The 13,251-nt window shown below is 37.1% G+C and overlaps 1 protein-coding gene across 4 annotated transcripts in view; it reads left to right on the top strand.

The window, feature by feature from the left end:
* The window catches only part of FOCAD (focadhesin), a 195,953-nt gene that overhangs the window by 130,330 nt on the left and 52,372 nt on the right, over window positions 1-13,251 (top strand). For all 4 annotated transcript variants that reach the window (XM_075210512.1, XM_075210521.1, XM_075210495.1 and 1 more), the window contains exons 19-20: window positions 8,790-8,922; window positions 11,984-12,172. In XM_075210512.1, the coding sequence (XP_075066613.1) occupies window positions 8,790-8,922; window positions 11,984-12,172 (322 nt within the window). The remainder of the gene's footprint in view (window positions 1-8,789; window positions 8,923-11,983; window positions 12,173-13,251) is intronic.

The following is a 13,251-nucleotide window of genomic DNA, read 5'->3' as shown; positions in this document are numbered from 1 at the left end:
ATGATGCGTCCCAGGCACTGCACTCACCTTTTGGGTCTATCTGGAAGCCGCAAGAGTTGCCGAGGTTGCAGTGAAAGATGGACATTTCCCAGCAGCACCCGGAGCCCAAGACGCAGACAATCAGGAACAGCAGTCTGCAACGGGACCCAAGAGAACCACTGCATATGTGCAGTCTAATGCCGGGCAGCGTCTGAGAGAGTGTTCCCGACGTGGCTCTGCGCAGTGTGACGTGATGTCAGAGGTCACTCTGCACAGGCCGCACCTCCACCACCCACCTTGCCCGCTTCTCTCCCCACTAGGGATGCCACTCACCTAGCTCACTCGATTATAAGCCGAGGGGGGACTTTTTCAGCACAAAAAATGTGCTGAAAAACTAGGCTTATACTCGAGTATATACGGTATATTTAACTTTCACCCAAGAATGTTATCAATGCTAGTTTTCCACTGGGAACATTGCTTTCACTTACAGTAAGGGGAGCCACAGTCCCCTTTGAAGGTTAGTCCCACATATTTTTCCTGCACATGTCCATCTACATGAATTCTCTCTATGAAATTCTGCTCCTCTTTCGCTGATAAGACCTCAAAGTCTTGTTTAGTACAGATTATTTGCTTAGGAGGAAAAATAAGGGTGACTTTACAATAATATTTGTACAACAGTAAGCATATGGGTGAAAATTATTTTCTAGCTTTATTCACCTTGGATAAAAAGTGGAATATATAAAGACCATTGCCTTCCCAGTAAATATTACTCTTATTTCATATGCTTGTCAAAGTGCCAATTTGTGGGTGTAATTAAGGCACCTGACTATAACCATTCACGATCTGTCATCTACACCCAAATGGCCAAGCCTGTGAGCTTTTTATTATTATTATCATTATCGTTTCTTTATATAGTGCCAGTCATATTATCCAGTGCTGTACAGAGTCATTGACATCAGTCCTTGCCCATTGGAACTTACAATCTAAATTCCCTACCCAACACGCACACACACACAGACTAGAGCCATGCTCCTCAAATAAATATATATATAGAATGTTAGTCAGCTGCCATAGCAAACTCCATTGTGAGGGGTCCTTTGTATTATTCATATAGGCTCACTAATCACGGTTTATTGCACCTGGATCTGTTTTGAATATCCTTCAATTTTTCAGCCATACATTTTCGCTGTTATTGCAGAAATATAATTTGCCTTTTTGAGGATGAATATGTTAGAAAATGCATTTTTTCTTCGGTGCTCATTTGCTGTAATCTGATTGGCAGTTTGAACTGTTTGAGAAATAGGTGTTTTCATTGCTTAAACAGAGTTGTATTCAATCTGGTATGCGGAGTGTAGGAGAGAATTTAAAGCTTTGTACTTCCTGAAATGACTAAAAATATTGGAAAATTGTGAAACACAGCACTAGTATTCTCCTGGTAATGATTTGTTAAAAACATTAACAGATGGATCAGAATAAACACATGATTTTATTGAAATGTGTGTCTTAAAACATGTTAAATATTTCTGTCAATTTTTATTAATAGCTAGTAAGGTCACCTGGCGTTGCGTGGGTCGCATTTTTAATGTGTAGCAGTTTTGATATATTAGCAAAAATTTTGTAATTAGACCAAAAATGCAATTTAGAAATTAAGATTTGCCGAGTTGTCGTTATGTCGTCTTGTGGCTATGTTTCCTTCCAGCAGTCAAATAATTGTTTACAACCAAAAAATTTTCAATATTTGTTGCTTTGGCGCATTGTCGAGTTATCGCTATGTGGTCCAATAGGTTACTTTTTCAATACTAAATATGAAAGATTTGGGTGCTTTACCTTGAAAGCTGTGGAAGATGCTCTCCAAAAAAATTATTTTATATATACAGACAGATAACAATTATGTTTCACAAACTTAATCAGGCTATCAAAATAAATAAATAAATATATATATATATATATATATATATATATATATATATATATATATATATATATATATATCTCCGTATATCTAAAACTTCAATTGCTGGCTCTTTTGCTGTCTTATGTGCAACTTCTTTTCTTTTCTGGAATTCAGTTTTTAAATTGAATCCATCATTGAAGATACGATGTTGACAGTGATATTCAGAGTTGTGCTCATTTTCAGTTTAGTTTCTAGCGCATTTCTTTGCAGTGTCACACTATTTAATCAGAGGTATATTGAGAGTTGTGTGCAGATAGGCTTTTAAGTCAAGTTTTCCAATAGTAGTCTGTCATGAACACGCCCCCAGGTGCCGTGACTTTGGGGTTTTTCGCTGTATGAGGTCACACACGATTTCAGCCCGCAGTCTCTCTCTACCTATCGCACAGGTTATGGACCTACGGAATCGCCCCCAAACACAGCGCTCTCGCACCCCCAGACACTTCAGATTTGCCACCACCTATTGAATACGGGCAATAGAACCCCTATACACTGTCCCACACTGGCACGCAGGCTTGTAGCTATTCACAGAGTAGCAAGACCCACACCAGCACACAAAGGGTTACCTCTTCACACCTCCAGACTGTTACACAAATGTAAATGCAAGCACACACAGCTTGTTAATCAAATGTATCAACAAATCACACACTGGCATTCCAAGGGTTAACTTGGTCGGGCTGTCTTCTAACAGGCTAATGGATTTGTTAGAGTATCAAGGATGCAACATATTAAATAATAGATTTAATATACAAAAGTACAGGGCATTCAGATATAAAGAAAAATAATGAATGAACAATTAATAGATTGACATAACAAGCAAAACAGTTTAAAATAAAAGGGGTTACATTCAGAATAGCACTTACTTGAGTTGCATAATCTGCGCCATGGGGAATTTGGCTAGGAAGATGAACAGCTTATCAATGTGGCTTGATTTCCCCAAAAAGTCTGACCCTTGCCCTTTCCCAACACAGGTTTTTTTTTAAGAAAAATGGGATGGTCTTCACAGGGGCAGTGTTTAATGCTAATAGGGGGCAGGGATGTCCCCTGGGTGTCACTTAAGGCCTGTTCAAAACTATTCCTAAGTGTTGACCTGTCTTAGCTTCAATAAACCGGTCATAATCTCCCGCACATTTAAATACCAAACATGAAGGAATTATGACAATGTGACATACCTTTTCCAAAGATATGTGATTTTAGCTGTTCACGGATACCACCCATACCTGTCATTCACAACCCTGGTGTGATTTCTGCTCCTCAGTATGGAGTGCCACCCAAGTTTCCCAAAATATGAACTATAACAACATTTTCCTTTGAAGGTTATATTTCTTTATAGGCTTTCACATGCTGCCTACAAGGCTCTCCAGCTGTGATCGGCCTCACACAGTCTATTTAAGTGTCCAAAACTCTCTCCCAGGCCAGGCTATCTCGCAGTAGGAGCCATTTGAAGCCGTCCCAGGTGATACACTTATCTTTTCACACTGGAACGTGCACAGCCAGCAAATACATTTACATCAGACTTCTACATTTTACACTTTAACTAAACTTATCAATGGATTCATTTGATATAACAGATTTACACTGCAGTTATGATTTATCCCTTGTAAACAACTGCAAGCTCTCTATGTTCACGACATAGTCATTCACTAATAAGTGTGCAACTGTAAATGACTAACGCAAAGTCATTACATTGAACAATACATTCATATATATCCTGAATTCTCGTTTTATTTATATGTAGTTTGATAGAATTTTCATTCATTTAGCGGCCACTTCAAAGGCCCACTGTGAACACAGGTGTAGACTAATTAAACAGCGATCTTGTGTGTTTTTCTTAAATAGGCAATATTTTAAATAAGTTCCTTTCACATATTGTTAGCGATAACTAGTGATAATAACAATAATCTTACATCTGTTATGGTCAAAGAAGTAATTACAATTCATTCAGACAATATACAACATTCCAACTTCAATTAGTTTTTCACTACTTATCAATGTGAGCTGTAAATGATTTCTAGTTGTCACATAGTCTCCTATCCACCAGGAATGCCTTTAGAAGTTGCCATTGTTAAAGTCTCCCTTGCCTGCAGATTTCTTTATTTGGTCATTGTAATTTATCATTGTATTGGGTTTCAAAAAATATTTATATTTGCTCATCACTTATTATTTGTCTTTCTGTTTTCCAAGAAAAAACTGAATGAGTTTTAGTACGTTAAAAACGAATAAACAGGAATGCAAAAGAAGTCTAGTCTTGCATATACAATCACTAAGGAAGGTGCTGAGATATTTTGCCTTTAAGAAAGCACTGAATTTGTCTTTACCTTGTGTAAATACATCTTTAGCTGCTGTCAGAAGGCCAGTGTTCAACAACAATAGCAACCTTAATTGGAGAAATGTGTTCCCTGCTTACAGACCGAAGGGAGTCTGAAAGACTGATTATCTCAACAGCCTACTCCATCATAATTCCATCCTAATTACCAGAATGTTAACCTTGCTGCACAGTCAACACCTTCTGCAGACAGTGTGAGGACTTAATAGAGTTGAAAAGTTCACTTGGTAACATGCCTTTTAACAATTTTAATAGGATCTGCAAAGCCACATAAGAGAAGTACTTCTTAAAAGCAAGCACATTTTTATTCATAGCCTTGTCATCTAGTTTTTGTTACGCAACCATATAGTAAATGTACAACCCAAAGCTTATAATCTAACAACAATCGTTTTGAACTATGCAGAGTTGGATGCTTCTACTTTAATCAGACTGCAGTTGCAATTGAGAAGTTTTAACAGCAGCCACCTTCTGGTTAAACCTTTGGACACCAGACTTTGGCTTGTTCTCATGGAGGAGTCAAGGAAAAGTCCAGTCAGAGAGATGAGAAGAAATCCGAAATAGAAGCACTGTAGTTTAGAAATTACCTTAGGCAGGCCACTGCTTACACACTATGTTAACCTGTACTTTTAAGTGGAAACACAATTGTGCCTCCGCCATTCACATGCTTTGAACTAGGTATAAATAGCAGAAGCAGACTTAGTACAGACAGCCCTGTAAATCTGATTTCTTTACAAATTCCTGATAGTTCCACACTGTCTAGCTGTGCAAAGATAAAATGACTCATCCCAGAATGTAAAATAGTATAGGGTGTAGTTTACTATGTTAATATTAAATCATTTCTCTTGCTTATCTCTCGCGTGGCTCTAAAAGTTAATCAAGAGGCCTGTATTGTTTCTATATTGATTTTGCTGCCCTGATTCAAATAGTATTGTTCTCAGTATCCCTCCACTGTGTAGTTCCTATTCGCATGCAGTAGGAAGGACACAGAGGAGGGGCATTGATTGACACTGCCAGTGTTGGCTGGAATCGTATCAGTGCAGCTAATATTGAGAAGAGCAGAGCCGCGGCCTTGGAGAGGTTGAGGGGCATGGCAGATTGGACATACCCTTCATTAGAGTTAGGTTAGAGACATACTAGATTTTTCCTATTAGGCTTTGTTTCTTTCATATCAGACTTCGGTTGTCCTGGTTGTTAAATAGTTGGAAATATCTTTTGTTTAAGGCCCGTTACCTACTGGCATTAAAAAGCATGCTTTTACTAGTGTACTATTTAATCCTATTAACAGCATGTAAGTAGGTATGGAGGTGAATCCAAACCCAATGGTGCTTGAGGTCGGGAACAGTGGTGGAGTCCTCCGTATGCTGCCTGCTCTATTTACTTTCATTCACTTTCAATCCTTAGATCAATTGAGTGTCTTCCATTGACACTGAGATCACGTTTCACAGACTGTGTCGATGGAATTTTCCTAATGCAAGTGGGTAGTTAGCCTAATTGTATTTTCCATGGCAGTCTGATAGCTGTGTTGAGGTACGATAAAATCTTGGTATTTTCTTATTTAGCTTACAGTAGTCTAAAGTCTTTCATGCAAAAAAACATGTACATATAATAGAACAATTAAAATAATAGCTGGGGATAGTGCACTGCATCATTATTGATTAAAATGAATAGATAGTATTTTAGCTTTGTCAGCAAACAATGGCTATAAGCGTCCTTTCTCATAATGTTGCTCAATTCATGACTCCAGATGTTGACTCTATAACTCCATAAGACATAATGTTTCTACTAACAGAACTGCATGTTTTGCGTTTTATTCTTTTAATGATTGCTTAGTTCAGTCTGAAATCATTTCCTTAATGGAATGGATGTGATGTGCTTCATAGTGTGTTATCATATGGACTACTTAATAAACGTTACTCTATTGTTTCCATTGGCTTGTATTAACTTGATGTCTTGGGAGATCTTGGATTAGTCCACACTTCTGACAATTTATAAACACATTCAGAAAGTAGAAATGTTCTACTAGAAGTTTTATTGTCTTATTCAAGATATTATTAGTTTAACTACAGGGGATATCATTTTGCAACACTGCAAACTGTAATGTAATATTTTGTGCGAGGCATTAACTTGGCAGCTGCATATATCAAACTCGGAAATAACTAGCATATTAAAGAATTACACAGGGAAGAGCCTACATGTGGTATTCATAAAATAGCACTTTTTAATATATACAGTTACCCTAAGTAGACAGTGCTAGTCCTTTTCATTGCAGTTAAATAGAGAAGTGCACGGTCTTACTTCTGATTTAGCCCTTGTATGTGTGTTCCTTATATTGTAGTTCAAATTCTGCTACCCTACCTGAAGGGAGCTCTGTAATACTGAGACAAGACAGCTGTGCTTATTGAAATGCTTGTTAATCACCTTTCAAATGCCCACAGTCCACTTTTTGAAGAAATGGGCCCAACTCCCATGAGTAACGTATCTACCTGTCTGCTTATTGCTCTGATTTTCGAGTTTTACAGGTAAATACAGCAGTGATCAGAGTCATGCTAATGGTGAAAAAATCATGATCCACCCACTATTTCCACCATCTTATAATAAGCAGGTTGAGGGAAGATAATACAGATCCATGAGGCCTACGGGTAGTTTACTCAATCTGTCTAGTACAATCACTTGCTGGGTGATTCCATCAATTTCTCCATAAAGTAATTTATCTATCGTATCTGAAGGTGGTAGTATATACACTGTAAATACTTCCTTATGCATGTAAACAATGTACTTCCACTCCATCAATGACATTTCCCACAACCCTATAGTGCTGTTTATAGCCAGGTGCAGGACGCAAATTTCACATGCAATATTCCCTTATTATTAAATATGCCTACTAATTATTAATAGGCTTAATTTTAATAGTACTAAACATCGCAACAAGTCAAACTGCCTTTAAGTCTAACAAATCCTGATTGGTGGAGCTCAGAAGCTAGTCCCGTCAGCAGGACTGGAGAATACTGGAGATGTTACCCAAACGACATGTTCTGGAAAATCACCACCACTGGTCCAACACCCAGTGTTTTAGATACATTATACACTATATAAAGTTGGTTACCCACTGGTGTTGGGAAAATGCCAGAGACCCTGCACGTCAAACGCGATTGTAATGGCAACCCACACTGGTGGTCAAGAGGGAAGGGGGAAATCCAAAAGAGGCTCTATCTGTTCTTTACTCTTGACTTTTATCCCAGGTACATGTGAATGACCCTGACCTGCATTTCTATGCACAAGGGACCGCAAGTGTAATTTAAACACGGATGGCAATAAATGGGGATTCAAACTCTCCCATGTAGAGGTAGGCATAGTTTTGGGCGAAGCCGATCCCCATGGCCGTTCCCATCACCTGTAAAAAAATAAGTGTTGTCAAACAAAAAGTATGAGTGTCTCAAAATGAAATAATGTCATTCAGAAGAAACCACTTCTCTCTGAAGTCCTATTATTCTTAGCCAGAGCTTCTCTGATAGCTTCAATTCCTAGGCTAAGGGCAAGAGGTGTGAGGTAGGACAAAAGCAAGGACCAAGATACAGCGACCGCAGTAGTGCCAGCTACAAGGCAGAAAATGAGACACAAATCTCCAGTGCTTGAGCAGGCCTTATATAGGTGAGAGAATTTCTTCAATTCACTGCAGCTTGCTGAGAACACAGACCTGAAAGAGAAAGCAAACACTACAGAACATAAGAAAGAAATACAGAGAATATAGCAGAACCACAAGGTCCTGACCCATGCTTGTCTGAGATATAGAACTCAGTGCTACACACTTTGTGAGGGTTCATATATGAGTGCTTCCAGACAGAAACTTTAGCAGTTATATAACATCCATTAGAATGAGCATTCATGTCCAACTATTATGGATTAGCTTCAGACAGCTGTGATAAATCTATTAAAATTTGATAAAGAAGCACTCACATGAGTGTTCTGCTCAGTAATAATACCCAACTTATTTTTGCATGTATAATTTAAGTTATGGTCATAACTGGTATGTTCTCTTATTGGGTTTAAAAAATGAATTGAAAGAGGTTTTCTTCTTTATGTCTGGTATAGATATTAAACTGGGAAATTAGTTTCTCTACTTGGCAATTTTTTTAGGTGCTAATAACGATTATACATTATTAAGCAAGTACAGTTTAGTTGTATATTTACATTGCTGCATTTATCTTTCTACTTTTCATGTGTGTTCAATCAGAAGCCAAAAAAATAATAGGTAATGTAAAACCAATCATTGCCACTTGGTTTGTTTTTAAGAATTTAACTTAATAAATAACTAACTTAAAAAATAAAATTTCAATTTTTATAAAGTCTTTCTGATAGAACTGGTACTTGTTTAGAACCTCTGAAGTCATGTAATGATACCTATAACATGAAAAGTTATTGCAGATATTTTTATTGGTTAGCCTTACTTTGTCATTTTATATCTGCTGCTTCAGATATCTTTAACTGAATGTGATTAACACTCTAATACAATCTTTTTTTTTTATTGGACTTTAGGCCAGACCAGAAATTCTTCTAGTGGATGAGTGTGAGGTGGTTGGGGAAGAGAATGAAAAGGAGGTAGACCTTTCTGTCCCTGGCTCTTCCTATATAAAACTTATGACACTTACACCTTCTACTGTATTACCTGGTAAGAAACTGTGGTCTTTGTAACCATGTTGTGTATACCAGCTTTCATTCCTCTGCAAACCAAATTCATGGATTCTAAAGTATTTTTTTCACTTTCAACCATTTTCTGGAAGAAATGGTACATTAATAGGAAAAAAAAACCTGCAAGGGTGCCGATATTTTTGACCACAACAGTATATAAACTAGTGTTAATGATCATAAAAAATGCACTATGTAAAAGTAAGAAAATAAAAATCAGAATATGTTTGCTTGGATATATTTCACTTGGATAAGTATTTGAATGTGAAATTTGTTTTTCAATATATTTGAAACTTAAATCCATGTTTTCCTTATTAAAAGCAATCATAAGTATATAAGTCTATTATGTGACTGCCATCTCACTAAGACACTACTAGGTTGGTTTGCCTTTGCCCCATTTGTTTTGAAATTTTCTGTGCCACAGAAATAAGGTAAATGTCTCTTTGTTCACTTGTAGTTATCATTATAAATATATATTATATACACATAATGCTGGGATTACAGCATCCCTATTTCTCTTTATTAGCACCTGTCTCTAAGTTGCAAAATTACTTTGCAGGATCCATGCTAATCAGTCTTTGTTTTATTTAGTTATTGCCATGTTTTCCTTTTACGCCACAAAGCTGCTGGCCAATGTGTACTGGAATGTCTGGTTTTTACTTTGGGCAACCACAGAGATACTTTTAACTATGCCAAACGTGATATTTGAGCTGCTGAACTTTTGAACTCTTTCATGCATTTCCATTGCCAAGAGCATGCCCATAACAATACCACAATGTCCTTGGATTTGTAAACTCAAATTTCATCTGTCAGTCAATTTACCCCGAATATTTCTGTGAAACTCAACATTCATTTGATGTTTCATTTAGTTGTTGAGTCTGTTAGAAGAAAAATCTATATGTATTTTATAGTCCTGAGACAAATATACTTATTTGTATTTTCACATAAACTTTGCTTACCATTATTTAAATCATAAATGACAACGTTCCATAACTAAGTGGAAGGTAAATGCAGGGCACCTATAAATATGTTAGGTTTGCTTTAAGGGCTATTCACACTGGCGTTAAAACGTTACTCCTGACTTGCAGTTTTAATGCAAGTGTAAAGCACGCAAACGCATGTAAAAATGAAGCCCATTTTATTCTATGTTCTCATACTCATGGAAAACCTAGTGTCCTCTATGGCAACGTGTATATACCCACTAAGATTTAACATGAGCTGTTTTAACCAGTGTTATGCTGTATTTTTTCCTATTCATGCCATTAGCCCATTCATTGCAATGGTCCCTTTTATTTCAGTTTTGCGCTTTATGTAGAAATTACACTGAAATGAATAGGCAATTGCCAGGAATAAAGATCCCCAGCATTGCCAATTAGTTTTTTCCCCCCTGTCCAGTGGCTATTCATTTAATCAATGTTGATGTGTGATCATAGTAGGGTGTTCCCATGCCCCCTGTTACCACAAGCCCATCATATTGTGGCAAGCATGTGGAAAAGCTTGTAATTGACTGAGTAACTAGGGTAGTCCTGGTCACAGTAATACTGCTGTGGTGGGCTCCAGGCAGATCAGTGCATCTTGTTTTTGTTTAATTTTTTTAAGTTCCCGTGGCTTACAAGAAGAAGACTTTCCTATAAATTACCTGGGTTGGTTCCGCTATGAAAGGGAAGCCCCACATTTCAGGTTTCCCTGTTAATAGTGGGGCTAACCCAGGGGATGGTTTTCACTCTAGCAGGGGAACCGACACTTGTTGTTCCCTTGCTTTTATGCGCACCAGCTGTCCTAGTTCTGGGTCTGGTTAAGGAATTTGGCAATAGGCACATTGCGCAGTTTTATTTATTTTTGTGCGGACATTCTCCCATTCATTTCAATAGACCATTAATTTTTGTGGTGTCCCTAGCACCTAGAAATGAATGTGAAAAGTTCTGCGCATTCAGTTGTAGACACAGGTAAATTCGATCCAATACTAACAAGTAGAAAGATACTGTAGGTGGAAAATTGTGTTGCAGGTGTTTTGTCTTTTGGCTTTAACCATAATAGTGTATAAATTGAGTAAGCCTTGTTAAACCCACTTCTATCTCCACCTGGATGAAGTAGGTAGTATGCCACAATATGTATTGTAAAATCTCTCTAGCATTATTTAGGAAAATCTGGTACGCCAAGTCCACTTTCTCTACGATGTTTGTGCAAGATACTCAAACGTACTCTGGGTCTTCAACCCAGAACAAGCAAATTGTGAAACTGTAAAGTTAATAGTGGAACACGGGGAGTCAGTGGTTTGAAATAGGTGAAGTACTCCTCTTTATGGTTGATATGTGCCCATTCTATGAGATTGATAGATATTTTATCCCATTTCACCAAATCTTTTTTAAACTGATTCCGGTAATGATGTAAAATTAGCTGAGTATAGTTGACTATAGGATCTGGTCAGGTAGACACCCAGATACTTGATTTTTATGTGTCTGCCACCATTAAGGAAATTTAAATTTCAATAACATTTAGGTTTGTGGGATATCAAAATCAAACTGCTTTGATTTATCAGTATTTATCTTAAAATCTGAAAACTCACCCATCTGTTGACTTTGTGCAGGTTGGAAACGGACACATGGGAAATGGAAATAAAATACATCAGCATATAGCTCAATATTGTTCTTAAAGGCCAGCTCTGATTCCATAAAGTTGATATCTCACTGATTCTAGCTGCCAGTTGTTCAATTGAAAGGTCAAATGTCAGAGGCCAGGACAGCCATGCCTTATGCCATCGTGGAATAGGCAAATTCATTGGCAAGGACTGCCAAAGCGTTATTATTTTGTCCATTTTTCTGAATGCATTTAATTTATTTTCAGATTTAGTCACTTCTGCTAATGAAAACAATATCATAAAAGTCCAGCATAGGAAGCACCCCTATTCTATGAAGCAGCCTCCTCTCCAACTGCTGATGTTGGGTGAAATGTAATTTGTTGTTTCTAGAAGAACTTCTCAAAGCCAGAGGGTCTCGGTTCTTGTTACATATTTACTAATACCGTCTAACTGTTTCTGTTTTCAGCATTTGAAGAGTTCCTGTCATCGCTGGTGAAGCAGGAGATAAGTCGTGTGCCTCGGGGTATTTACCATAATGCCCTCCGAGGGGGAACGATAAGATCTGACCAGGGGAAAACAGTAGCAGGAGTCCCAAGTTTCATGCTAAAAATGTATGAGAAAAACAGACAGCCTGGCCTAAAACCAGGACTTGCAGGTAAACTTATAGTTCATTTGAGAAATTATATACTTGCACCCTTAGAATTTCTGTATTTTCAAGATAAGGATTAAAATAAATACCGATTTCAGGCTATACTTGCTTTGTGCAAACAAAAAATCTTCTTTTTTATGTATTTGTCAATGGGTAATTTGAAGAGTACAATGTAATTTGAGATGTTGTATAATCTGTAAATTATTAGTACAACAACTGAAATAAAAAACTCCAGAAGAGGACCTCCCAGGTAGACCCATTCAGTACCTTGAAATCTACTTGCACCCTTGCTTTCAAGGATTGAGTTTCAAGATTGTTGCTCTCTGAATGTTATTCAAGGATCATCACTTATATCTAGGAAATCTATATTTATGAATTGCTTTGTTTTTTAGCGTCTTTTGGGAAAAAAACAACTTACACTGTCATAAGATAAGCCAATGCCTTTTCATCGAATCCCTGCATTCAAACTGAGTCGTCCTGACTAACTCTATTTTTATTCGTGATTTGTTCCTGTTACCCTGCAGACAAGCTGGCATGTAGGAAGCTGGTTCCATTAATAATAATAATAATAATAATAATAATGGTAATAATATAATTATTGATTGTTTTCTTAGCATGATATAACAACAACATGGAAGGCAGCATATATTTCTTCTAGAGCTATTCATATCTGGTATGGAAGGTATTACTGGATCTAATTTAAAACATTTTTTTCTTACAGAATATCTATTATCAACTATAATTACAAATCCAATATATACAAATAGACACAGTGCTACCAAAATATCAAAATTGATCAAAAATTATTATAATTAATTAAAGTTTCTGCCTGTATTCATGGCTATAGTTCATGTAGATCCACAATACCAAGTTTGCTGCACTACCATAGTTAACATTCACTGACACAAAAGGGACACACACGTGCTATAATCTAATTAGAATAACAATCTCCCATACCACCAACAAGCTTTGACCCAGATAACCATGTCACTGACCTGCTTGTGTTGAAGTAATGTAATCTTCTACAGACTTTTCAGAATGTGTGTGTGGTAGAAAGAAACACATTTACAGGTTCATTTATTAAA

This window comes from Mixophyes fleayi, chromosome 1 (genome assembly GCF_038048845.1).
Source record: "Mixophyes fleayi isolate aMixFle1 chromosome 1, aMixFle1.hap1, whole genome shotgun sequence".
Classification (NCBI taxonomy): Eukaryota; Metazoa; Chordata; class Amphibia; order Anura; family Limnodynastidae; genus Mixophyes; species Mixophyes fleayi.
This window is presented reverse-complemented; position numbering and strand designations above follow the sequence as displayed.